The 25,390-nt window shown below is 46.8% G+C and overlaps 1 protein-coding gene across 8 annotated transcripts in view; it reads left to right on the top strand.

The window, feature by feature from the left end:
* Positions 1 to 25,390, top strand: part of AUH (AU RNA binding methylglutaconyl-CoA hydratase) — a 178,990-nt gene that overhangs the window by 145,089 nt on the left and 8,511 nt on the right. For 5 of the 8 annotated variants that reach the window (XR_006965990.1, XR_006965994.1, XR_006965993.1 and 2 more), the window contains 6 exons: positions 5,512 to 5,699; positions 8,578 to 8,628; positions 9,758 to 9,805; positions 17,785 to 17,925; positions 18,881 to 19,657; positions 19,753 to 19,997. Coding sequence is in view for 3 of the 8 variants with exons in the window: in XM_047101016.1 (XP_046956972.1) it covers positions 5,512 to 5,699; positions 8,578 to 8,628; positions 9,758 to 9,805; positions 17,785 to 17,925; positions 18,769 to 18,792 (452 nt within the window). In the remaining 5 variants the exon portion in view is untranslated. Of the gene's footprint in view, positions 1 to 5,511; positions 5,700 to 8,577; positions 8,629 to 9,757; positions 9,806 to 14,502; positions 15,110 to 17,784; positions 17,926 to 18,768; positions 19,658 to 19,752; positions 19,998 to 25,390 lie in introns of those variants that run through there. The other 3 variants (XM_047101048.1, XM_047101034.1, XM_047101016.1) reach the window with 2 other exon arrangements.

The following is a 25,390-nucleotide window of genomic DNA, read 5'->3' as shown; positions in this document are numbered from 1 at the left end:
GAGGCTGGATTGAACAGAGTGGACCGGGAAAAAGTTGAGGTAGCATCACATGACAGAGTCCTCATGTCCTCATGGCCAGAGGATTTGCTCCCCATGTTCACATTAGCACCCGTCCTTCACACTCATGATTTGTTGGAAGAACGGAGTCTGGAAACTCAACACAGAATTACTAAGAGAACATACAGAACATGCATTCGAAAAGCACGGTTGTTGTTAAGTGTGCTAGATCACAATGTGAGTGGAAGCGTCAGATTTTCCAGCGCAGCCCCAGAGGGCTGTGGGCCAAGTGGTCGATGTGGGGCCTGGGGAGGAGAGCTACAGGATGATCCTGGAACACTCCATGGTCCTGGGCAACAAGAAGTCACCAAAGACTGTTATGGTCACATCAGAAGGACGCTAGAGCCAATCTCATTAAGTTCCACCAGCCAAGGTTGGGGTGGTCGACCGTCTATAAAGATAAGAACTGCACTGATTCTGATGCATCAGACATGTTAAAGTCTGTAAAATTGTGATGGTTCTCGAAGATTAAAAACTCGGGGCGCCTGGGTGGCGCAGTCGGTTAAGCGTCCGACTTCAGCCAGGTCACGATCTCCCGGTCCGTGAGTTCGAGCCCCGCGTCGGGCTCTGGGCTGATGGCTCAGAGCCTGGAGCCTGCTTCCGATTCTGTGTCTCCCTCTCTCTCTGCTCCTCCCCCGTTCATGCTCTGTCTCTCTCTGTCCCAAAAAAAATAAATAAACGTTGAAAAAAAAAAAATTAAAAAAAAAAAAACTTGTCACCTCTGGAGGATGCTAGGGAACCACCTTGTTATTTTGAAAATTAGTAAGTAAAGGAAAAGACTCAGCCAACTAAAAACTGCAGCCACACATTCATTTTTGTCCCGTTGATGGATTACAAGCAAAAGCAGCAAGACCAGACGGACTCCATTTTGAGTGTTTTCATCCTGTTATTTTTGTCTGTGGCTTCAGACGTGGCTCACAGCTGCCTGCTTCCAGGATACGAGTGCCGGGAGCAAATTATGTTCGGATGTGAACAAATCCTGGGTGCTTGCGGTTCCCGCTCTGTTGCTGACCTCCCCGCTGTACCCCCCCCCCCCCCCACGCACACTGCCTGCCCCCCTGCTCACCGCTGGACTTATCAGTGACTTTACTAGAAGCTGTATCGTTCTGTGTTTGTTTATTTTCATCCTATGCTTAACGTCATGAAGGAGGAAGTGTAATTCATAGGTGACGGGTTAGTTTTCTGCACATACACTCCCCCAGTGAATTCATTTTGTGTTAAATAATTAGGTAATTGGTGTGGTGCTGCGCTGAGCTTTGACTCCCCTGACGAGCACGAGTGTTTTATCTAATTGTATTATGTCAAATAGCTGTCCGTAAACAGAAGTACTTCCGAGCTGGCGTAGAATGTTGACATAAAAATACTCTCTATTTAGGGTGACTATCCCTGAGATACTGTCAGACATCTGAGATCCCTCACTGATCATGTGTAGCATTTTGTGTCATAATGCCCCGTGGTTTAGTAACCTCCACGTGCACGGCTCTTTGCTCAAAGCTGTTCATATTAACTGAGAAAGGCAAACCAAACAGGTCACGTCATTTTTATAAAGTTCGAGATCACAAATTTTATATGACTGGGAGGAGCACGGGGAAGTCGCCCCCAGCTCCACCCCCAGTCTTTGCTGCAAACTGATTGCAGCATAGGAAACTGAGCTAGATAAGTTTTCACCAGATAGTTTTCCTAAAGACAGAATTTCCGTGGGAGTGAGTGAATTAAATAATGTATTTGTGTAATTATTTAAGAGTGCCTCTTTCAGCAAATGGTACTTGGAAAACTGGACAATCCACCTGCAAAAGAATGAAGCTGGACCCTTACCTTACACCACGTATTAGAATTAGCCCAAAATGGATCAAAGACCTTAATGTCAGTTTTGAAACCGTAAAACTCTTAGAAGAAAACAGTGGAAGAACTTTGTGACATTGGATTTGGCAATGATTTCTTGGATACAACACCAAAAGCACAGGCAACGTAAGAAAAAAAAAACTGGATTTCATCAAAATTAAAATTAAAATTAAAAGCACTTTTGTGCTTCAAAGGACAATCAACAGAGTGAAAAGGCAGTCCATGGAATGAGAAGAAATATTTGCAAATCATCTATCTGATAAATGGTTACTATCCAGAATACATACAGAACCCCTTCATCTCAACAACAACAAAAAAACAACTCATTTAAAAAAATGGGCAAAGGACTTAAATAGATGTTTCTCTGAAGAAGATACACAAATGGCCAATAAGCAGATGAAAAGAAGTTCAACACGACTAGTTGTTAGGGAAATGTAAATCAAAAACCACAGTGAGGTACAATTTCACACCAGTTAGGATGCTTACCATCAAGCCCTCCCTCCCCCCTTCAAAAAAAAAAAAAAACAACACCCCTGAAAATTGCAAATGTTGCTGAGAATGTGGAGAAATTGGAATCCTTGTACCCTGTTGATAAGAATGTAAAATGGTGCAGCTACCAGGAAAACGGTATGGCTGTTCCTCAAAAAAGTTAAACCTAGATTTACTGTATGATCTAACAACTCTACCTCTGGGTATCTACCCAAGAGAATAAGAAAGCAGGGTTTCAAAGAGGTACTTGTACGCGCATATGCATAGCAGCATTACTCTTGATAGTAGAAAGGTGGAAACGACCCAAGTGTCCATCACCGGGTCAGTGAATAAATAAGACGTGGTATTCATACAGTGGAATATTACTGAGCCTTAAAAGGAAACGCGGACACACCACAGCAGGGTGAGCCTGGAGCACGGTATGCTTTAGTGCAGTAAAACCAGACACAGAAGGACAAGCGGCCGGCATGGCCCACTTACACGAGGTTCCTAGGGCAGATGGCTTGCGATGTCCCCCCAAAGGCTGAGTCTTAGGTGCAGTGTTAGTTGGTGAGCCAAGGTGCGGGTTTTCCCAGCTCCTCTGATGCGTTGTTTCCGGCAAGAACAGAAAGCCCCCTTCCCCTTGTCTTTCGACCCTCGCTCAGGCCACGACCTCCAGCAGATCGTTCTGGCCCTCGCCCATGTCACCGAGCAGAGCTTGAGTTATGTGCCGTTCAGCTCAGGGCGGTGGATGTGTTTTCTGGTCTTCGTTTCATTACTGTTCCTGTCTTTAATTTCTACAAAGCCCTCGTTCCTGGAGAACGATACTCTGAATGAAATGAAATAACGAATGGGTGTAAGCTTGGCCACCTTGCAAGACTCGAGTTTCGGTTGAATAACAAGTGCGGCATTAGCAACGATCCCTGAGGCTCACATTTGTTAATTTTGACCAGTCTACATCAAACTTTCCACAGAACATGAAAGAGAATCATTTCCTAGTGTTGTGCTTATCATGAATACGATGTCCGTACATTACTCATGAATCCATCTCATGAAAGTTCCCATCTGCTCCATGAGTAAATAATGGGTTGTATTATTGATATCTCTGTTCTCATCAGCTGCCATTGGAAACGCCATAGATAACTTGCCCTTTTCCCTGGTGCTTGTCCCGTGCGTTCTCAGACCTGTCTTTATCAGGCCAAGCAACGTCGCTGTTTACAGTTAGATTCAAGTTTGTCAATGCTTCATTTTTTTTCAGATGCACATTTTCTGCCTTATCAAGTAAAACACTTATAAACTCACCATCTCTAATTGAACAGTATAAACAATAACTGTAGTCTGCGGAAGCCCTACTCATTTTATTTACACTCAAAACCAATCGTTATTGAAAATATCAGTCCTTTCCCAGTCCGTTGAGGTTTGTGTTTGTTTCTCTTTTTTTCTACATCACCCACATTTTCTAAATAGCTGCACATGGTTCTTAACATAGTTGCTTAATAATAGCATCTTAAATTGTGTTCTTCCAATGCAGACATGCTTTGTTCGTTAAAAACGTAGGAAGATACTTCATTACTAAAGGGAAACATGCTTTCTGCAACTTGTGATCTTTATTTTTCATTGTGCCACTTTTGATTGAGGTGAGAATAAGAAAGATCTTGGTTGTCTTTTAAATTTTATTTATTTTGAGAGAGAGAGAGAGATGCACATGTGAGTGGGGGAGGGCAGAGAGAGAGAGAATCCCAAGCTGGCTCCAGGGGGTCAGTGCAGAGCCCCATGCGGGGCTTGAACTCACAAACCATGAGTGTGTGGCCCAAGCTGAATTCAAGAGTCGGATGCTCAACTGACTGAGCCACCCAGGCGCCCCTCCTTTCAAAGTTGTCTCACAGAAAGCAGAGCTTGTCAGGCTAAAGTCCTGGCAACAGAGGAGAGGGGCTGTGGCCACATGGATGCGTTGTGTCTCAAATGGGCCTCCCGGTAGAAATCAGTTCCCACCTGAAACCTCCACCCATTTTTTAAATGTTGGCAACTAATACATAAAAATAAAATTCTAAACTTTGCGGGCCAAACAAAACACAGTGACCTCGTCTAGGTGGCAGGCCGTCACCTTGCTTTTTCTCTGCAGCTTGACAGTCGCTCTGCTCCCCTGCTTCTTGGCCACCAGTGCCCTTGGCAGCCCAGCGGCTGTCTTCAGAATGAGATTTATGGGAATCCTAACGTAGCTGCTTCCATATTCTTCTTGGTAGAAATGAAAGCTGCCGAATAAGGACATTACCTGTTTTTGCCCAGCCTTCTTTTTAACGAGATCTTGGCCTCGTCACTAGTAGGTAGCAGAGCAGAGCTCTAGATGGATCTGGTGGGTAGTGCGCCAGGAGTGACGAGGACTCTCTACCAGCACCGAGTTGTCTCACGAAGATTTATCTAGCTTTATTTTTATTAAATTAAAATCAGTTTGCAGTTCGTTTACCGTCAGTGATTCCTTAAAAAGCACATGAGTTATGGGGCGCGTGGGTGGCTCAGTGGGTTAAGCATCCAACTTCAGCTCAGGTCATGACCTCACGGTTCGTGGGTTCGAGCCCTGCTGACAGCTTGGAGCCTGGAGCCTGCTTTGGATTTTGTGTCTCCCTCTCTCTCTGCCCCTCTCCTGCTCACACTCTGTCTCTCTCTCTTTCTATCTCTCTCAAAAATGAATATACATTAAAAAATTAAAAAAAGAAGCACATGAGTTAGATTTCAGGCTTGGACAAGTTTTATCCAAAGTTAATGAAAGGTGCCCCACCTTATGGACCTGTCATCCCTCTGGGTGAAATGCGCTAAGGGACAGTATTGCTTGCCCACCGCTATGCGTCGCAAGGCTCCTGACGTGGTGAGGATTGTGGATTCGATTTGGGAACACAGCAGCTGTGTCACAAGAAATAAATAGAGCCAGAATCCCTTAATAATTACGGAAGGTACTCCAGTTCTTTTTTGGGGATTTTTAATTTTATAAACTAATTGCATTCTGCTTTGAAGTAGTTTTCTACCTACTAATTTTGACATGTAAGCTTCTGGCCCTGGTTTGTTTGATAAATGAAGAAGCGAAACACTGAAATGCTAAGACTACAAGGTGCGAAATCATTGCCCGCATTTCCCCCATTCTCTCCGCAGGGGGGACGCAGCGCCTGCCGCGCGCTATCGGGATATCGCTGGCCAAAGAGCTCATCTTCTCTGCCCGCGTGCTCGATGGCCAAGAAGCCAAAGCGGTGGGCTTGATCAGCCACGTTCTAGAACAGAACCAGGAGGGGGACGCCGCGTACCGCAAGGCCTTGGACCTAGCAAGAGAGTTTTTACCTCAGGTATTTCTAATTGCATTTCCGTTTTCTCTCTGTTTAAGTAACTTTATAGCAAATTGACACAACAGTCCTCTCACATGCCTGTGATCTCCTTGTCCCGCGTGCCAAGTAGAAGAGTACGTGGTAGCCTTAAAACCGGAAACGATTAGCCGCACATGAAGAGCCTTCGGAATTCAAGTTCGAGATGTGAAGAGAGAGTGGGGCCCGTACCATGGCCGCGCTCCGACGACGCGTCCCACGCACGTCGGCACCTGTGACGGAACCTACTGGCGGCTTCTGAGCTGCGCCGTGTACCTGGACAGATGGGGGGAAGCCCGTGGGGACACACGTGCCGGGGAGACCGCGGCCGAGCACGGCAGCGTGGACCGCCCTGGCCGCGGCCGGGTCGGGGCGGCGGGCCCGTACAGCGGCGGCCTGCGTCTCCCCGGGCGCCGCGTGTGGCGAGTCCTCCCCGCGGTGAAGGCTGCGAGCCCGGAGCAGTGCGCGTGCGCTCGCAAAGGACGGCGCCCACGAGTCGCGTCGGCCGCTGCGTCGCGGGGCTCGTTCTGGGTGGCTCCGTTCTTTCTCTCCCGTGTGTTTTTCGCGGACGCCTCGCTTCTGAAATCGCGGATGAGAGGACTTTTGCTGTGTGAGCGGTTAGTGATTTGCCGTCATCCCTAGTGCGGTTTCAAGTTTGGCAGCCCCCTCGCCGGCACCGCAGGCACGATCACTTCCTCTCCAACTGCGCCGCTTGACGCGGACAGGTTGCGGAAGCTGTTTCGGGGGCCGGGGATCCTTCTGGGAATCTCGGGAAGTCTCCCTCAGGAGAGATGCGTCTTCCTCCCGTGTTGGCTCAGAGCTTTGCCTCCCGTTTCGGAGGGCGGTGCCGAAGTGGCCCGTGGCCAGACGGACGCCCGGGTCTGCCGGGTCGCCCTCTGGAACCACCCCGCCTGCCGGGACCCTTCCCTGCTTCTCACTTAGCTGGCCGTGGGCTCTGTCGGGACGGGGCCCCCACGTCGTCTGCTCCCCGTGTGAGGAACACGCAGCCCCACACTCGCAGCTGAGAGAGAGCAGATAGGAGAGACTTTCAGTGCTTTAAGGGAAAAACAAAAAGGCTCTCACTGAAACCTTGGTATTAAAGCTCTAAGACCAACCCACGTCTGCGCTGAAACAAGGGGTGTGGTTAAGAAAGGTCAAGGTCGTGGTGTCCTTCCTGCTCTGCCCTTCACAGCCTCTTCTGCTCATTGGACAGCGGTGCTCAGCTCCCTCCCTCGGCGGCTCTGTGCCTCAGGGCTCATCTCCTGCCACCCCCACCCCACCCCTGCCCACGCCTCTCCTGCCCGAGGGCACCGCCTCCCCACCCGCCATCTGACCGCGTGGCGGACAGGGGGTCCTCACCCTCTGTCCCTTTCCTGCGAAGGACGTGCCTCTGAGGACTTTTTCCTTGGGCCAAGGGAGATGCTGCGTGGTCCAGAAAATGTGTAACTGGACGATATGCAAAAGTTACAGAGCAAAATTTGAGAGACGATACTCTTCACGTTTGGTTTTTGTCACTGAATGATGAGTCTTCCAGATAATTGGACAGCTTCTTTAAAATTAGAATTTCCGTTTGATTTCTGTATTGGACTTCACTTCCGTTTTCCTGTTTGAGAAAAAAGATGTCCAGAAGAAGTGCTGGTTTTGTATTTTGAAAGAAGCCAGTTAAATAAGCATTATCATCTACTAGCCTTTCCATTTTCCTGTCTCTCCAGTTTAGGCAACCTTGCTGCCCAGAGTGTGCTCTGTAGACGAGCAGCCCAGGCGTCCCTCAGAAGCACGTCCCCAGCCCCCGCTGGGCTTTCACAAGGGGCTGGGGGTTTGTGCGCACGGAAGTCGGACAAGCACCTGGTCGGGGTCAGCGGCTAGATACCAGGGAGTAGAGAAGGTTCTCACAGACGGGAGCACCCTGCTTAAAACAACAACAGAAAGGGTTGACGATCTTAAAGAAAATGGTCCTAGTGTGTGTTCCACACGTGCAAGTCACATCGTCAGGAATTCTAATTGAGATACTTGTCCGAGCCTTGAAAACCTGTGGCCTCTGAAAAAGATTATTAATGAGCATGTGACTTCGGAAGGGGATTCAGATGGGTTAAAGGTGACCATTGAAGGCCCTGCGAGGGGAAAGCGACCTTTGCCATGCCTCGTGCCGTTATTCATTTATGGGTGTCCCCTGTTGCGCCTGGTATTTAGAGCCCATTTTGCATTTTAATTCAAAAGACACTTTAAAAAAAGATACGCTGAATTCTAACTCATCACCCACGAACAGTTTTGAGGAATTTCAAATGTGATCAAACCGCTAAATTCCGTCTGGCGCGTTGTGGTTTTCAAAAACGACAAGAGTTAACGTTCTCCTCACAGAGGACACCTGGTCCTTCCCTCCGTGACCTTCCCTCATCCTGAAGGACTTCTCTGGGCTGTCAGCTTCCGCGTGGTGTGGGGAACTTGCCTGGAGGGTACATCATCGTCACGCTGGGTCACAGGTGCCCGCGGAGCTCCGGTGTGGAGCCAGTGTCCGGCACGGGTGCTGACGGGAGCCTCCCCTGCAGCCCGCGCTCCCGTCGTGCACCCGGGGCCGTGGTATTTCGTCGCCTCTTCCTTGCCCTACCTCACCTGTTGGGAGCTTCGCCGGAGAATGGTCAGCCCGCTCCTGGGCACACGGCCCCTGCTGGCCTGCAGGCATGTACAGTTGTCCAGGCAGCAGACTTGTGCCAAGGCCCGAAGGAAATCCCCCCGTTAACCGTCTTACAGCTTTTGTTGCATCTTTGCCACGGGCCCAGCGATGGGAATTTCTGAATTTTACTGAGCTGTACAACATACTTTGCATAAATAGTAATGAAAATCTGTTTCTTTAATTGAATTTTAGGGACCTGTTGCGATGAGAGTGGCAAAATTAGCAATTAATCAAGGGATGGAGGTAAGTGCCTTGCTGCTTGAGATTGCTATTGGAGTCGGTGGTGGAGACTTAATTCCGTTTATTTGTTAATGTTGTAAATCCAGCTATTTCAATGCTACCGTTACCGTAAGCTACCGAGGGTATTTTTAGCTATATTATTGATTTTGTTCTGCCTTAGCTGTTGCCGATCCAGTATCTTCATCACAGAATTAGGGAATTTCACTCATGTCCTGCAGCTTGTGACATGCTGGCTGTTTTTGCCATTCAGCGAAGAGACAGATTTATTGGCTAGTGGCTCATACGAGACCAAAAGAAAAGGGTATCCTGTGTATTCTCAACACCAGTGAGGCATGACGAGAAAGCATTCTAGGAACAACTCCCAAGCTCAGAGCGGAGCCTGGCTCTCTCTACCTATAATTTCTCAACGTGCTTTGTGCAAGGACCCCTCATTAACAAGGCAAGACTTTGGGGCGTCCTGGGGTTACCCTGGGGAGGCGGCTTCCCGGGAGTGGAGGCCCCAGGCCAGGAGAGAAGCAGGCAGGGCAAGGAAGCAATGCAGGTGCCTGTTTACAGCAGGCGTTCGTTGCAACAGATGTTTGGGCTAAATTACGGAATTGTGAAGAAAGAAAGATACTTCTTCCTTGCAGACTCAGAGACCACCATGTCTCTCTGGGCTTCGTAGCCATAAAAAAGAGATTGAATTTGTTAGCAATAAACACAACCTAAAAAATTTCCCGAGTGTTTGGTTTTTAAGACTTCTTGCATAATCATAACAATACTAATAGCAGATGCCTTCTCGTGCCGGGCCGTGCCAGGGTGCTATATAAAGCCTTCCCCTAGATTAGCTTATTTAATTCTCCCAGTACCCCCACCTGGTAGATGCTGTGGTTAGGCTCTTGTTCAGATGCGCCTGAGGCACAGAGAGCTTATCACCTAACTTACCCAAGGCTACACAGCTCCTACACAGTAGAGTCAGAATTTGAACCCAGGCAGCCTGGTTCCAGAATTCTTATGCTGGTCATACTTTTGATTTGTTGTCTTACATCAATTCTGTTCTTTTGGAAAAGCGTTACTAGTTTGAATTTATATGCAGTGTTCCACATTTTAAAAAATAATTCCTGCTGAAATTATATTATGTTTTTATTCTCAGGTTGATTTAGTAACAGGATTAGCCATAGAAGAAGCTTGTTATGCTCAGGTATGTAATACAGCCACAATTCAGTGAGGACACCTCTTACAAATTCTCTGTACCTTCTGCATGAGTCAGATGAATTGTCTCTCTGAACAAGATTACACTCCTGCCCCTTTCAAAACCATAAAAATGGGTTGAAATTAGCTGTGTTTGCTGTTTGACTATTACCAGCTCTTATCCCTGATTCCATTCCATTTACTAATGTCTCTTGTTTACGTAATTTTAAAAACTCTTAATTAAGTTAGTGTCACTCATACTGTAGATGTCTCTCTGGCTCACGTTGTATTTTGTGGAGATGGATTTGAACCCTCACTCTCGTGTAGACAGGTGGGAGGCAGGCGGTGGAGCGAACATGGGCCTGCTGGGGAACATCAGTGTGTGAGATGCATTGTTTCTGAGCCTTCCTTCCTGCCCACTGACAGTGCCCTGATTCACTGTATGCAGTTTTCTGTTCCATACACAAATTAGTAGGGCTTTGTATAGAGGAACAAATCTTCCTTTCCTCTCCTTTCCTCTCCTTTCCTCTTCTTTCCTCTCCTTTCCTCTCCTTTCCTCTCCTTTCCTCCCCTCCCCTCCTCTCCCTAAAAGAGGTAGCTTTGTGTAGGGCATCTGAAGTAGCAAAAGAATTTTGTTGTACCTTTAATGAGAATTGGAAATTGCTTCACCTCCCATTTAATCATGGCAGTGTCATAAATTAGGAGGGACAGATAGAGTGTTCCTCTATGCCTGGTCTCTGTATAAATTACCACCTGTTGATGCACATGGTGGTGCTGGTGATGAGCGTGCCATGAATGAAGTAAATTGCACACTTGCAAATAGCCTTAGCATCCGAAGAAAACTTTTTAAAGTATATTTGGCCACAAATCACACCTTACAAAATGTAAGGGAACAGTAATCCTAAACATTCCGTCAAATCACAGTGGAATTAAACTAGAAATCATAAGAGGATAGCTGGGAAATCACATCTATTAATGGTGGGATTAATCTTTTTAATGCACGCTAGACAACATACTTCTAAATAACACGTGTCAAAGTCTCAAGAGGAATTAAAAAATATTTTGAATTAAATCAAAATGAAAATACAGTACCAGACTTTGTGGGAATTTATCAAAAATACTGCTTACACCAGCATTTTAGCATCGAATGCACGTATTAGAGAAGAAAGATCTAAAATTAATAATAACTTTGCACTTCAGGAAAGTAGAAAAAGGAGAGCAAATAGAATTCAAAGTAAGTAGAAGAAAAGGAATAACAAGCTTTAGAACAGATATCAATGAAACTGAAAATAGAAAAACAGAAGGAAAAAACCCAACAAAACAAAAAAATTGGTAATTGTAAAGATCTATAAAATTGATAAACTTCTAGGCAGGCCAACCAAGGAAGAGAGAAGATAAAAATTACCCATATCAGAAATACAAGAAGGGCCATCCGAAGGGCCATCCCTAGTGATCCCATGGACATTGAGAGAATAATAAAGGAATACTGTGAAAAACTCTGTGCCCACAGTTTGATGACCTAGATGAGACGGACCACTTCCTTGGAAGACACGACATACGAAAACTCACACGAGGAGAAATTGATAATCTGAATAGCCCTATGCTTGTTAAAGAAATTAAATCAGTAATTAATAAACTTCCAAAATAGGAAGCACCAGACCCAGTTTCTCGAGTGAATTCTACCAAACATTTGAGGTAGAAATTATATGAGTTTTTAATGATCTTTCCCAGAAGATAGAAGAAGAAACAACCCTTCCTAATTCATTCTGAGGCCAGTATTACCCTGATAATCAGAGCCCAACATTACAAGAAAGGAAAACCACAGACCTTTATCTCTCATGAATGTAGATGTAAAAATTCTCAACAAAATATTAGCAAATCGAATCCAGCAATGTATAAAAGCAATTGTATCCCACAACCAAATGAGATTTTTTTTTCTAGATGTGCAAGCCAGGTTTAACACTGAAATCACTGTAATCCATTATATCAAAGCCTAAACAGGAAAATCACATGATCGTATCAACAGATCGGGGGGGGGGGGGAAGCATGTGACAAAATCCAGCACCCATTTGTAGTGAAAACTCAGCAAACTGTGATTAGACAGGAGCTTTCTCACTTGATAAGAACTTCTACAAAAGAACCTACAGCTAACATCATACTGAATGAGCAAGAATAGGGCAAGGGCATCCCTCTCACGTGTCCTTTTCAACATCTGCTAGAAATCATGGCTAATGTAGGAAGATGAGAAAAGGAAATAAATATATACAGATTGGGAAGGAAGAAACAAAACTTCACAGAAGACATGATTGTCCATGTGGGACATCCCAAAGAATCAACAACAACAAGAACAAAACAGTCATAAGCAGTTAGACCAGCTTTGCATGATAGAAGGTTAATAAGCAAAAGTCAGTTGCTTACCTATATACCAGCAACGAAGAATTAGAATTTGAAATTAAAAGCATAACATCATTTACCTTAGCACAAAAAAAATGCAAAATACTTAAGTGTAAATTTAAAACAAAGTACAAGGTTTATAGAAGGAAAACTACAAAACTGGTGAAAGAAATCAAGATCTAAGTAAATAGATATCCCATGTTCATGGATAGTAAGACTCATTACGAAGAAATCACTTCTTCCCAACTTTATTTATAGATTCAGTTAAATCCCGATAAAAATAAGCAAGTCTGTATTGACAAACCAGTTCTAAAGCTTTTATGAAAAGTTCAAAGACTTAGATGAGCCAACCCAGTATTGAAGAAGAACAAAGTTGGAGGACTGACACTACCTGACTCCAAGACTTACTGTAAAGCTACAATAATCAAGACAGTTTGGAGTTGGCAAAAGAACAGGTAAATGGATCAGTGGAACAGAATAAGGAGTCCAGAGTGTATTCATATAAAATAGTTATATAAGTGGACTCCTAGAAAGTAAAATGATCTTTGGGGCGCCTGGGTGGCTCAGTTAAGCGTCCAACTTCGGCTCGGGTCATGATCTCACAGTTCATAGATTTGAGCCTCACATCAGGCTCTGTGCTAACAGCTCACAGCCTGCTTCAGAAACTCTGTCCCCCACCCCTCTCTCTGCCCCTCCCGTACTTGTTCTCTATCTCAAAAATAAATAAAATAAAATGATCTTTGACAAAAGAGCAAAGGCAATTCAGTGGGGGAGAAGATAGTCTTGAAAACAAACAGTACTGAAGCAGATGGACATTGAGCTACAAAAAGATGAACCTGGACACCGACGTCACAACCTTCACAAAAATTAACTCAAAGTGGGCCATAGACCCAATGTCTTCAAGATCACCTAGAAAATGTAGGTGTATTTGGGTTTGGTGATCGCTTTTTTAAGATACAACACCAAAAGTATAATATCTATGAAAGAAAAAATTAATGTTTGATTTTATTAAAATTACCAACTTCCACTCTGCAAAAGACACTGTGAAGAGAGCAGGAAGAGATCCTCACGGCTGCCTGATAAAGGACTTGTGTCCAATACATACAAGGAACTTTTAACACTCAACAATGTGAAAATAACCCATTAAAAAGTGGGGGAAAGATCTGAACAGACACCTCACCCAAGTAGATACACGGATAGCAGATAAGCATAGAACATGCTCCACATTGTGCGTCATTAAGAAATGCAAATACCGGAGCACCTGGGGGGCTCGGTTGGTTAGGCCTCTGACTTGGGCTGAGGTCATGAGCTCACAGTTTGTGGGGTCGAGCCCCGCATCGGGCTCTGTGCTGACAGCTCAGAGCCTGGAACCTGCTTCGGATTCTGTGTCTCCCTCTCTCTCCGCCCCTCCGCCGCTCACACTCTGTCTCTCCCTCAAAAATAAATAAACTGTAAAAGAAAAAAGAAATGCAAGTACAAACAAAATACCAATTTGCCCATCTCTTAAGAGCTAAGCGGAATGTTCCCACATGACCCAGCAATCATACGACTGTGTATTTACCCGAGTGAGTTGAACCTTACATCTGCACAAAAGTCTGCACACTGTTTTAGCAGCTTTATTCAGAATTTCCAAACTTGGAAGCAGCCACGGTGAATGGATAAGCTAAGGTGCACCCATACACCGGTGTCTTATTCAGCGATAAAAGGAAATGATCTGTCCTGCCACCAAAAGACACGGAAGAGCCTCAGCCGCATACTGCTCGGTGAAGGACTTCCGTCGAAAAAGGTCACGTAGGACAGGATTCCAGGTCTGTGACCTTCTGGAGAAGGCAGCGAAGGGCAGGGATGAGTGTGCTTAGGGCAGGTCAGCTGTTCTGTATGATGCTGTAGTGGTGGGTATGTGACTGTGCTTTGTGAAAATCCAGCCCAGAAGCAGCACAGCGGCCCGTGGAAACTGGACTGTAGGGAATGATGCTGGATCAGTACTGGTTCCTCAGTTGTGACAAATAGACCCCGGGGGCTTGAAGGAAGTGTATGGGAGGCTGACCTTTCTGCTCAATGTTTTGTAAACCTAAAACTATGTAAAAGATAAAGCCTGGTTTTTTTTATGTACATTTGAAATGAGGGTGGGGGGCATATTTGGAATTAGAATGGTCAATTTGGTAACAGAATTCTTCAAATGATCAGTAGGATTCAAATTTTAGATTATTTTCTGTTTTTTGTTTTGTCGTTTTGTTTTTTTTACATAAAGCTTGTTCAACGTTTACAGTTTTTATTTTTTGGTTTAGGTAACATAATGTTTTGTCTCTCTAGACTATTTCAACAAAAGACAGGCTTGAAGGTCTTCTTGCTTTTAAAGAGAAAAGGTCCCCTCGCTATAAAGGAGAATAGAAGAAACAAACCTTTCAAATGCCAGTGTAAGACGTGTACTTCTGGAAGTATCTTTCAGATCCACATTTGCCTCAGCACCTGGAATCCCACTGACCAAAGTGAAGAACGCGCCCTCCGTCTAGTGAATTAGGCATCTGGAGCGGACCCATCTGTGTACTTTGTTCAAACGTGTCTCATGTCATATTCATTCAGGTTTATAAAGCTAGTAGTCTGCGCTGTCAGAAACCGATTCAAAGTTAGGTACACAGTTTTAAATGTTTCCTGCATACGAGGCTTTCTGTTCTTAATTTTTTAATGTGAATAATTTCTATATTGCACACTCTAGGAAATAATATTGATTGTATGTCTACTGTGCTGCAATACGAAATAAAATTATTTCTATATACCAAAAAATGTGAAGTCATACCAAATAAAGTTTCTAAGGGAATGTGTATACACGCACACATACATGCATCTCTGACTGGAAGAGGAATTGATAGGTTCTCTGAGTGAAAATTACCAAATATAAATAAAATCGGTGAAAAGAAAACTTGGGAATTTCTCTCTTACCCCATTCTTTCTGAATTGAATAAATCATCGCGTGTTGGCTTTTAGAGGAAACCAGCTTTCCACGCCCATTCTGTGAGGTGACCTCTTGAGTCTTAGAATGCAGTGCGGATGGTGGGAAGGTAACCCGGTCAGAGACGGGGGCCCAAGGCCTCGTGAGGCGCACTGGAGGCTTGGCGGTGGCGCGCTTGGACGACCGCCCCGCAGGCGGCCCCATCCACCAGTCTGACTGGGGGACAGAGCCGTGCCGCCGGGGCCGGGCTGTCCTAACGGGCCGCAGGCCGTGGAGTGTGAGTGTTTCCCGCCCCCGGCTCTTGCGCATCTGGTTTCAGTGAGGAAGGAGGTGAACACGGCCACCCCGTCTCCCGCTTCTAACCGCTGGCCAGGCAAAGTGAGTAGATTCGGAGGGGCTCGGGGGCACGTCTGAGCGGACAGCCTCACGGGGGGAGGGGGCAGGTACCACGTGTGCAGGGCACAGTGAGCTGTAGAATTCAGTGTGTGGTGCAGGGGGAACGTTCCAGCTCCCTAAACAGATTCCGGCCAGCTTTCTTTTGTACGTTATCAAACCAGGCTGCCTTCCCCGAGCCTGTGTCCGGGCCCGAGGCTGGCAGCACCGGGAAGGCCCCGCTTTCCCGGGACGGGCACCGCATGATGAGCGGACCATGGTGGTGCCCCACCGTCCTCCCCGATACCACACCCGTGCTCTGTTGCTGTCGAGTGCGGTTGGCCATGTGGGTGACCGCCTGTCCTGTGCATTCCCACGCTCAGCACCGATGCTTCCTTGATCTTGGGAAGCGCATCGACTTTGAAAGTTATTATTATTTTTCATTTTGCGAAACTGAACTCTCCTCCTCCATTTGAAAAGCCTTGAGATAGGCAAGCGTGGACTTGCCGCGTGCCAGAGCCTACCCGGCCAGGCTTTGGCCGTCCCCACTCTCCGTGTCCTGGTGCCGAAGGACAGCACGATGTTCTCTGTCACCTGTGCGGCTGGCCCTGCACGTTTGGGGGCAGCGCTCAGCCGGTTGGCCTCATGTGATGGGGGCTTAGTAAATTCCACGTTCGGCCCTGGCGATTGTATCCGGCGAGGTGCACACTTTGTTTTCTGATTAACTTGCGCCGCTCACTTCATGCAGGATAATTTGCAAGTGAAGTACTGTTCCTTATTTTCTTAAGATTTCAGGACCGTGTTGTTCCGCCCGTGACACGTTCAAATGCCAGTTCATTTTCGCGGAGCGGGAAATAATTACGTGAATGGCGAAAATATCAAGTGTGTGCCAAATGACTGGTCTCTCCCCACGGATGCGTGGTCTACTGCTGATTGAGCACCATTTAATTTCCTGCAAGTTCGGATGAAGTCACCAGAGCGGATCTGAAAGCAAAGAGCTCCTCCCCTTGTGACTGCAGAGATCACAGACTCATGTATCAGAGCGAGGGGAAAGTGCCCACTTGTCTGCGAAGTTCGCCTTTCCTGTGGTCTTTCTTTCAGCAGAGCTAGGGTGGTCCTGACGCTGTGCCCGAGTCCGGTGGCTCCTCGAGGGGGCTGCCCCCCACGGGGCGGGCTGCTGCCCACGTTGTCCTCCGGCACGCAGAGCGTTTGCGCGGCCTTACTCAGAACCACGGCAAGCTGACACACGCTGGCAACATGGTGGCGATCCCCAATGTCCTGATGAAGATGAAGAAGACCTGGGGGGAGGGTGGTTAACTGAGCACAGTCCCCGTTCAGGGGAAAAGCATTTCACATCATCTCAGAGCAGGAGACACACTGGTTTTCAAGGACGCTTGTGCTGGTTAATCTATAACCTTTCTGGGAAAGAAGAGGCCTCGCGAGTCACAAGCTGGGAGACAAGGAGAGTTGCAATAATGGCCTAAAGAAAACGCAGATTGTCTTGACTCATTTCTGGGAGTTAACGGATCATTTCAAATTCATTAAAAACTAGACGGTTTTCCTTAGTCCTTTCTCCCCCCTCCTCTTCTGGCTGTCAAAATGGCTTGTCACAGAGTATCACTTTTCTGGCCACTTTTCTTAGAGCTTTGTAGGTAGGTGGACCCAAGTAGCTGGGTGTTGCTCACAGATGCCATGCTCCATGGGAAATGCTTGTGTCTCGTGCGGGCTTGTTGGTGGTGGGCCATTGACCCTTTGTGTCCCTGGACCATGGCCCTCTCTTGTGGTAGGTCCTACAGTCGCTCTGACCCGGGGTCTGAAACTCTTGGCAGGCAGACGCTTTCTCGTATTTAATTGTGCCATTGTATTTCTTCGTCCACCCACCAAGTTAACTATTAAGGTATGTGTAGGTCAGCGTTATTGGGCTTTATCAAAATGGCAATGTGATCAATTTCTTATATTACAGAATAACTGTACATTTGTCCCAAAAGAAAAACTATAGCATTTAAAAGTTCCTTGGTAATGTTTTGGTAAAATGGGAACCATTTTTCCGCATTGACGACACAGGCTGTATACAGACTGTGCTTGGAGGTGTTTCGGGTGTTAGGGATTGAACCCTCTGCTCAAAATACCTGTGGGTCCCAGGCCCTGAAAACCTACCATCCCTTTGGACTTTCGGAGTCCTTGGCTTTGGGAGACCCCCCCCCCCCGCCACAGATCCTTAGAGGGCAGGCTCCCCACCCTCAAGCACGTGGTTTGGGGCATCTATTTTTCAGGTGCATTCTCCAGGCAGTGAGAGAGCAGGGTGCCCGGCAGGGGGAATTGAGGTTGCCAAGGACAGCCCAAGACGCGGAGCTCGAGCTGTTGGGGCCAGACCCCATCGTCCTGTTCCTGCAGCGCGAGGCCAAGAAGACAAGGTAGGAGGAGGCCATCCTCAGTGAGCTGACTGTCCCCTGTGGGGCAGCAGAGTGAGCTCAGCCACCAGCTTGTCTGTCCCGTTTTCAAGTGTGTGTTGCCTGTTTTGGTTGGAGGGAACACGGACAAGATCACTGCAGATGTGAATACGGACAAGATGAGGGAATTTGGGCTGGTCATTAGGGTTAATGACCACCGCGTGTGAGGCCCCAAAGCTCTGCGGCTATTCCGTGCTGGGTTTACTCTCCACAGCCCCCCAGAGGGAGAGTTCCGGGTGACTCCCGGGGGGCAGAACCTGGAGCACAGAGCGAGTGCAGGAGGGCAGTGGGGTCGGGAGCTCTCCCCCAACCCCCACCGCCGGGTCCCATAGCTACGTGTTTGCAGCCAGCGCCCAGAGACCCTTGGGAACGGGTTTGTCCCTTGGCGGGCCGAGAAAGTGGAGGGCTGGATCAGTGGCAGGCGCCGTGCCCAGAGCCCCGAAGTCTCATCACTGCGCTCTGGCGGGACATGGGGCCGGCCGCGGGGGCTGGGAGCGGGGCATTGCCTCCCTCAGCCGGCGACCGGAGCGTGAGTTTGGGGACTCGTGGTTTGTGTGATACTCACCAAAAAAGGAAGCCCGTGTGGCTCGAGAGCCCCCCGTACTCTTGGGGCAGCGTGGCGAGCACCTCGCTCTGCTCTGCACTCTCACTCACCCAGAGCCCCGCGTTCAGTTCGAGCGTCACGGGTTCGCTCTGCGTTTCTAGAGAGCACCCAGGAGCCCTTTGACCAGGTTTCTTAGAAGGTCAGTGAGGAGACCCACCTCAGGCAAAGCATCTCGTCATCTGAGCCTGCTGGTTTGTTTGTAGAGGGCTGTTACGTGGTGCTCGTGACCGGTTGTGCACACAGATCGGACGTGTCTGCCTGGGAGCGGGAGAGCCGTCTTCCACGGCTGTGCTGACACCCTGTTTCACGTTTCAGAAGAGCCGTGCTGGGACAAGGCAGGGGGCTCGGGGACGATTCAGAAACGTGGCGTTCACCCTGGGAAAGGGGAGTCGGGGACAGCTGGGAGATGCTTAGTGTGAATCCGGCCCCGGTGACACTTCTCCTGGCGGCCCCGCGCCGTCCACACGAGGCTGAGGCCCGTGGTCAGCAGGGGAAGCCGCTTGGGCTCTTCCGGGCCCAGGAGTTGCCCCGACCCCTGCGGCTGAAGCAGAAGCAGAAGGCGAGCAGTCCCGGCAGGGCCGTAAGAGCACGAGGCGGGGCAGAGGACAGCTCTCCTAACGTGGCCGTGCTGTGTCCCCGGCGTCACCCGGATCGCGCCCCTTCTGCTGACGCAGGCTGAGGACGTGGGAGGTACACGGCTGCCCGGTGCCGCTCGCTGCCGTGTTCGCGGTACCAGTGTTGAGGGCGGGGGGGGGGGGTGGTTCTCATGCCCGATCGGCCCTCCCCAGGCTGCCTGGCTGCACCCCGCCATCACAGAGGAGAGGCTGGGAGGGGTGTGACCAGACCAGGAACAGAGCAGGCTCCCCGCGGGGGCTGCCGCCCGCACCTCGCGGCCGACACGCAGCCCTGACGCGCAGCCCGGGAGACCACCGTGTGACACGTTCATCACATGCGGCGAACCCGCGGCGCCGAGTGGGATCAAAGGCCGCCGAGGGGAGTCGCGAAATCACCGCGGCATCCCCCGAGGCTCGGGGCCAGACTCCCGTCGCCGTGATGTTCACAGGCAAAGGGTTCAGAGGAATTTGAAGGCGGGTGAGTGCACTTTCCTGACCTTTTCAAAAATACTCAGGCCACTTTCACTTCCAGCCTCGGAGCCCAGGTGAATGAAACCTTTGTGCCATTTACAGAAAGTGAAGCGAGGGTCGGCGAGCCGGAGAAGCTCAGACTCCTCACGGCCTCTCCTGCGCTGAGTCACATTTCTTCTGAGTTGTCTGTTAACACTTGCCTGAAACGCACTTTCTCTGAAGCCCAGAACTTGCTCACAGGCGGCCCTCATCTGAGTGCTTTAAAAATACAAGAAACGTGTGACGCGCCATTCAAGACAGGAAATGACAGAACACATGCGGCCTGGTGCAAAGATGCTCCGGTTATGGTGAGATGATACTGGTGGGAGTGGTCAGGGGCTCCTCCGTCGGATGCTTACGGAACACCAGCCGAGGTCTGCACACAACGTGAAAAGGCACTTCCTCTGCGTCCGGTCTTTGTGGGGAGTATGCGTGGCATGGGACTGTCAGTCCACCCTGTTAAACACGAACAGCTTGGGGGCGGTCAGTTAAGTGTCCGACTCTTGATTCCTGCTCAGGTCATGATCTCACAGTTCTTGAGTTCGAGCCCCACGCCGGGTGCAGTGTGAAGGCTGCTTAGGATTTGGTGTCTCCCGATCTCTCTCTTTCAACATAAATAAATAAACTTTAAAAAAAAAAAAAAAAGAAAAGAAAGACAAACAGTTTTATCCAGGACCATCCACTGTGCTGGTACTTCTGAGGTCAGGTAGAGTGGGTGACTTCTCACGCACTGTGTGCATATATTTTACAGATTTTTAAAAATTGTTATTCAACATTTTATCTGTTTTTGAGAGACAGAGATAGAGTGTGAGCTGGGGAGGGGCAGAGAGAGAGAGGGAGACACAGAATCTGAAGCAGGCTCCAGGCTCCCAGCTGTCAGCACAGAGCCCAGCGTGGGGCTCGAAGCCATGAACCGTGAGACCATGACCTGAGCCAAAGTCGGATGCTTACCCGAGCCAGGCGCCCCATGCTATGTGCATATTTAAAAATGATTGCAGGTAGAGGGGCGCCTGGATGGCTCAGTCAGTTAAGAGTCTGACTCTTGGTTTCAGCTCAGGTCATGATCTCACAGTTAGTGGGTTCGAGCCCCGCTTCAGGCTCTATGCTGACGTTGCAGACCCTGCTTGGGATTCTCTCTTTCCTTCTCTCTCTGCTCCTCCCGTACACACTATCTCCCTCTCTCGCTCTCAAAATAAATAAACTTAAAAAAAAAACACAAATATTTGCATGTAGAGATAGGAAAATTTGTGTTGAATTTCTTGTAAAATTCAACAGAACTGACATTTTTAATTGTATCCAGTCTTCCCCAAGGATAAGCTAGTCTTGGAAAGTGAATGTGAGGAGGAAAGTCATGGTCAAGGGAACCAGGAAGAAGAACAGAGTCCTGGCCTGAGACAGACAGGTCCTACCTCTCTCGCCCCATGACCTCCAGCAGATACAGAATAAAGGTCACATCTGTAAGAAAAAAGACCTCCTCTAGTCTATTTGTCACCCCTGAGAGCAGAGTTCTCCAAAGCTGTTGTCACCTGGGGAAGTTACGTGTCGATGCCTTTGGGGCTCTATTTCATAACTTTTGAATTGGTTCTGGGATTGGAGCCCTGACATCAGAGTTGAGGGACAAGACACCTTTGTGGGTTTTCTGGGGATTCTGTTTTATTTTTTTTTTTAACGTATAATTTACATACCAAAGGAGTCGCCCTTTAAGCTGCACAGTTCAGCCGTCTTCATTTCTTCACAGAGTTGTACAACCATGACCACTGTTTAATGCCAGAACATTTTCATCAGCCCCCAAAGCAGCCCTGTACTCATTAGCGGTCTGTCCCTCGCCACCAACTTCTGGCAACCACTCAGCTGCTTTCTGTCTCCGGATTCGCCCGCTTAAGACATTTTACCTAAACAGGTTTATACAATATGTAGCCTGTGACGTCTGACGCTTTTTTTCACTCGGCGTCATGTTTTCAAGGTTCATCCATGGTGTGGTACGCATTGCCCCTTCGTCCTTTTTGTGGCTGAAGATACTCCATTGTGTGGACATGCTACAGTTTTGTTTATCCACTCATTGGTTGATGAACTTTTAGGTGGCTTCCTCTCTTTGGCTATTACGAACGCTACTCTTGTGAACATGCATGTACAGTATTTGTGGGGGTTTATTTTACCATTTCTCTTGGGTGTTCACCCAGGAGCCGAAGTAGTGCTGGGTCACACAACAACTTTATGTTTAACTTTTCAAGGAACTGCTAAACTGGTTTCCAAAACCATGCACCATTTTACCGTCCCATTGGCAATACGTAAACGTTCCCATTTCTCAACATCCTCAGCAGCACTTGTCATTGCCTTTTTTTTTTTTTTTTAATCTTAAAAAATTTTACATGTGAGGTGGAGAGAGAGCGAGCCAGGGAGAGGGGCCGAGGGAGAGAGAGAATCTTAAGCAGGCTCCACACTCAGCATGGAGCTTGACACGGGGCTCGATCCCACGGCCCTGGGATCATGACCTGAGCCGGAATGAAGAGTCAGTTGCTCAACAGGCTGAGCCACCCAGGTGCCCCCGGTGTCAGTGACTAATGGTGTTCAAGATCTTTGCGTGTGGTTGTTGGCTATTTGTATATCTTTTGGAGAAATGTCTATTCAGACCTTCTGTCTGGTTTTAATTAGGTTCCCATTTTTTTATTGCGTTGTAACTGTCCTTTATATATTCTGGATACAAGTCATTCCAGATACAAATTATCTTATTGGATATATGATTTATAAATCTTTTCTCCTGTGGGCTGTCTTTTCACTTTTTTGATGGTGTCCCTTGAAGCACTAACGCTTTAAATTTTGATGAAGCCAAGTTTATCTGTTTTTTCCCTTGTGCATTGTGCTTTTGGTGTCCTAAGAAACTATTCCCCAACCCAAGGTGATAAAGATGTGTTTTTGTCTAAGCATTTTATAGTTTTTAGTTTTTACATTTAGGTTTTTGATCCATTTTGGTTAATTTGTATATATGGTGTGAGGTGGGGTCCAACTTCCTCCTTTTGCTTGTGGAAATCCAGTTGTCCCAGGATTGTTTGTTGAAAAAACTATTCTTTCTTCTCTTGTATTATCTTGGTAAAAGATTTCGAAACTCTTAATTCTACTCCATTGTCTCTCCTTATTGTGATTTGATCATGCAGTTGTTATTTTTTATTCTATTGATACAGTTATTACATTAATTGATTTTTCTTTTTTAAATTTTTTAATGTTTGTTTATTTTTGAGAGAGAGAGAGAGAGAGAGAGAGAGAGAGGGAAAACTCAAGTGGGGGAGGGGCAGAGAGAGAGGGAGACACAGAATGTGCAGCAGGCTCCAGGCTCTGAGTTGTCAGCACAGAGGTCAACTCGGGGCTTGAACCCAGGAGCCGTGAGATCATGACCTGAGCCAAAGTTGGATGCTCAACCAACTGAGCCACCCAAGTGCCCCCACATGAATTGATTTTTAGATATTAGGCCAACCTTGCACTTGTAAGATAAATTGCTTGGTCATGGTGTATATTCTTTTTTGCTGGATGTGGCTTCCTAATATTATGTTCAGGATTTATGGGTTTAGGTTTAGGAGGAATATTATTGTGTAGTTTTCTTTCTTGTTATGTCTTTCTTCAGTTTCGGTATCAGGGTAACACCGGTGTCTCAGAACAATTTCGGAAGTCTTTTCTTTTTTAACAAAAGTGTTTGTGTAGGATTGATGTTAATTCTACTCTAATGGTTCGGTGAAATTTATCCGTGAAACCGTCTGGACCTGGGCTTTCCTGTGTTGGAAATGCTTTGATTGTGAATTTACCCTCATGTTTTACCTCAGTACAGACCTTCTTTTTCTTCTTGAGTCAGTTTCAATATTCTCTTTCTTTTTAGGAATTTTAAATTTCATGTAGGTTATGTCATTTCACATACAATTTTTCACCATCCTTATTTCTATAAGATCAGTAGCAGTTTTCCCCCCTTTCATTTCTGATTTTAGTATTTCAGGCTCCTTCCTTTTTGTCATTGTTCATCCCGCTCGATTTACCTGTTCCGTTGCTTTTCAACGAATCAGCTTTTCATTTTGTTGTGTTTTTTTTCTCTATTATTTTTCTGTCCTCTTTTTCCTTTATTTTTAGTCTAATCTTTATTATTTCCTTCCTTCTACTTACTTCAGCTGTAGTTTCCTCTTGTTTTTCTAATTTCTCAAGGTAGAATGTTACGTTATTTGATTTGAGGTCTTTTTCATGTCAGCACATATCATGTACATGTCTCTCCGAGCACGCTTTACTTGCATCCCGTAAGTTTTGATATGTTTGTGGAAAAGAGTTAATTAACATGACAGGTCTGAATTACTATTCTTGGGAAAGACTGGTTGCAAGATGGGCCCCTGGCCTACATTTGGAAACTTACATTTGGGGGAATTCCCACCATTTCCAGAACTGGTAAGAGTTATGCCTACACTGTACAGACAATATGGCTTATGCTTTCCTTTTCGGAATATGGGATTTGGATTTTCGCCAAGCAGAGTATGCCTTCACGTCTAGCCCCAGCAGAAACCCTGGGCCCTGAGTCTCTAATGAGATATTGGTGACACTTCACACATCTGATTATACTTTGTTGCTGGAGGAATTTAACTCCACTGTTAACACTGTTAACTCCCAGTGTTAATTCACTGGGAGAGGACCCTTGGAAGCTTGCGGCTGGTCTCCCCGACAGCCACCCCTCCACCTTTTCCTTTGCTGCTTTGCTCGGTATCCTTTTGGTCGTAGTCTATTTATTGAGTGCCATGAGTCCTCTAGTGAATTATCAGACCTGAAGGTGGTCTGGGGACCCTGACACGTGTGGTTTTGTGCTCATTCATCTGAAAGTATTTTTTAATTTCTCTTGTGAGGTTTTTGCCTTGCTGTTCTTTTAGGATTGTGTTCCTTAATTTCCACATGCTTGCGAACATCCCAGATGTCCCTGTATTATTGGGACAAATTTAATTTCAATTCTGTTGTGCTGGCAAATATACTTCAATCTCATCATTGTCTAATTTCAGTCCTTGGCATATGTTAATGAGGCTTTTTTTTTTATGGCCTCAAATATGATCTATCCTGGAGAAGGTCCCATGTGCATATGACAGGAATGTGCGTTCCGCTGCTGCTGAACAGAGCGTTCTACTAGGTCAGGTTCATTTGTAGTCTCGTTTCATTCTTTTATTTCCTGTTGGTCTTCCACTTCTACCCGGCATTTAAAGTGAGGTATTGAAGTCTGCAACTACTGTTGTTGAATTGTCTATTTCTCCCTTCAATGCTGTCAGGTTTTCCTTCATGTATTTTAGGACTCTGTTGTTGTTAAGCATATGTATTGATGATGATGATGATGATGACGATGTCTTCTTGTTTAATTAATCCTTTTATCATTATAAAATATGCTTCTCCATCTATAGTAGGTTTTTATCTTGAAGTCTGTCTTGTCTGACATTAGGATAGCCACTCCAGTTCTCTTGGTTGCTTTTCTGTGCTATATTTTTTCTATCCTTTTGCTTCCAACCTATGTAGGTCTTTGAATCTAAAGTGTATTTCTTGTGGACAGCATAAAGTTGGGTGATATTTTTTTAATTCATTCTGTCCATTCTGCCTCTTGACTAGAGTGTTTGGCCATTTATTTACATTCAATGTAGTTATTGATCAGGTGAGATATACATCTGCCACTTGCTCCCGTGTAGCATTGTACCCTTCCCCT

The sequence above is a fragment of the Lynx rufus genome, unplaced genomic scaffold (genome assembly GCF_022079265.1).
Source record: "Lynx rufus isolate CCGP_SWC_20201006 ecotype Redwood Valley unplaced genomic scaffold, mLynRuf1.p SCAF_10, whole genome shotgun sequence".
In the NCBI taxonomy this organism is placed as follows: domain Eukaryota; kingdom Metazoa; phylum Chordata; class Mammalia; order Carnivora; family Felidae; genus Lynx; species Lynx rufus.
The sequence above is the reverse complement of the archived record's forward strand: the minus strand, read 5'-3'. Positions and strand labels throughout refer to the sequence as shown.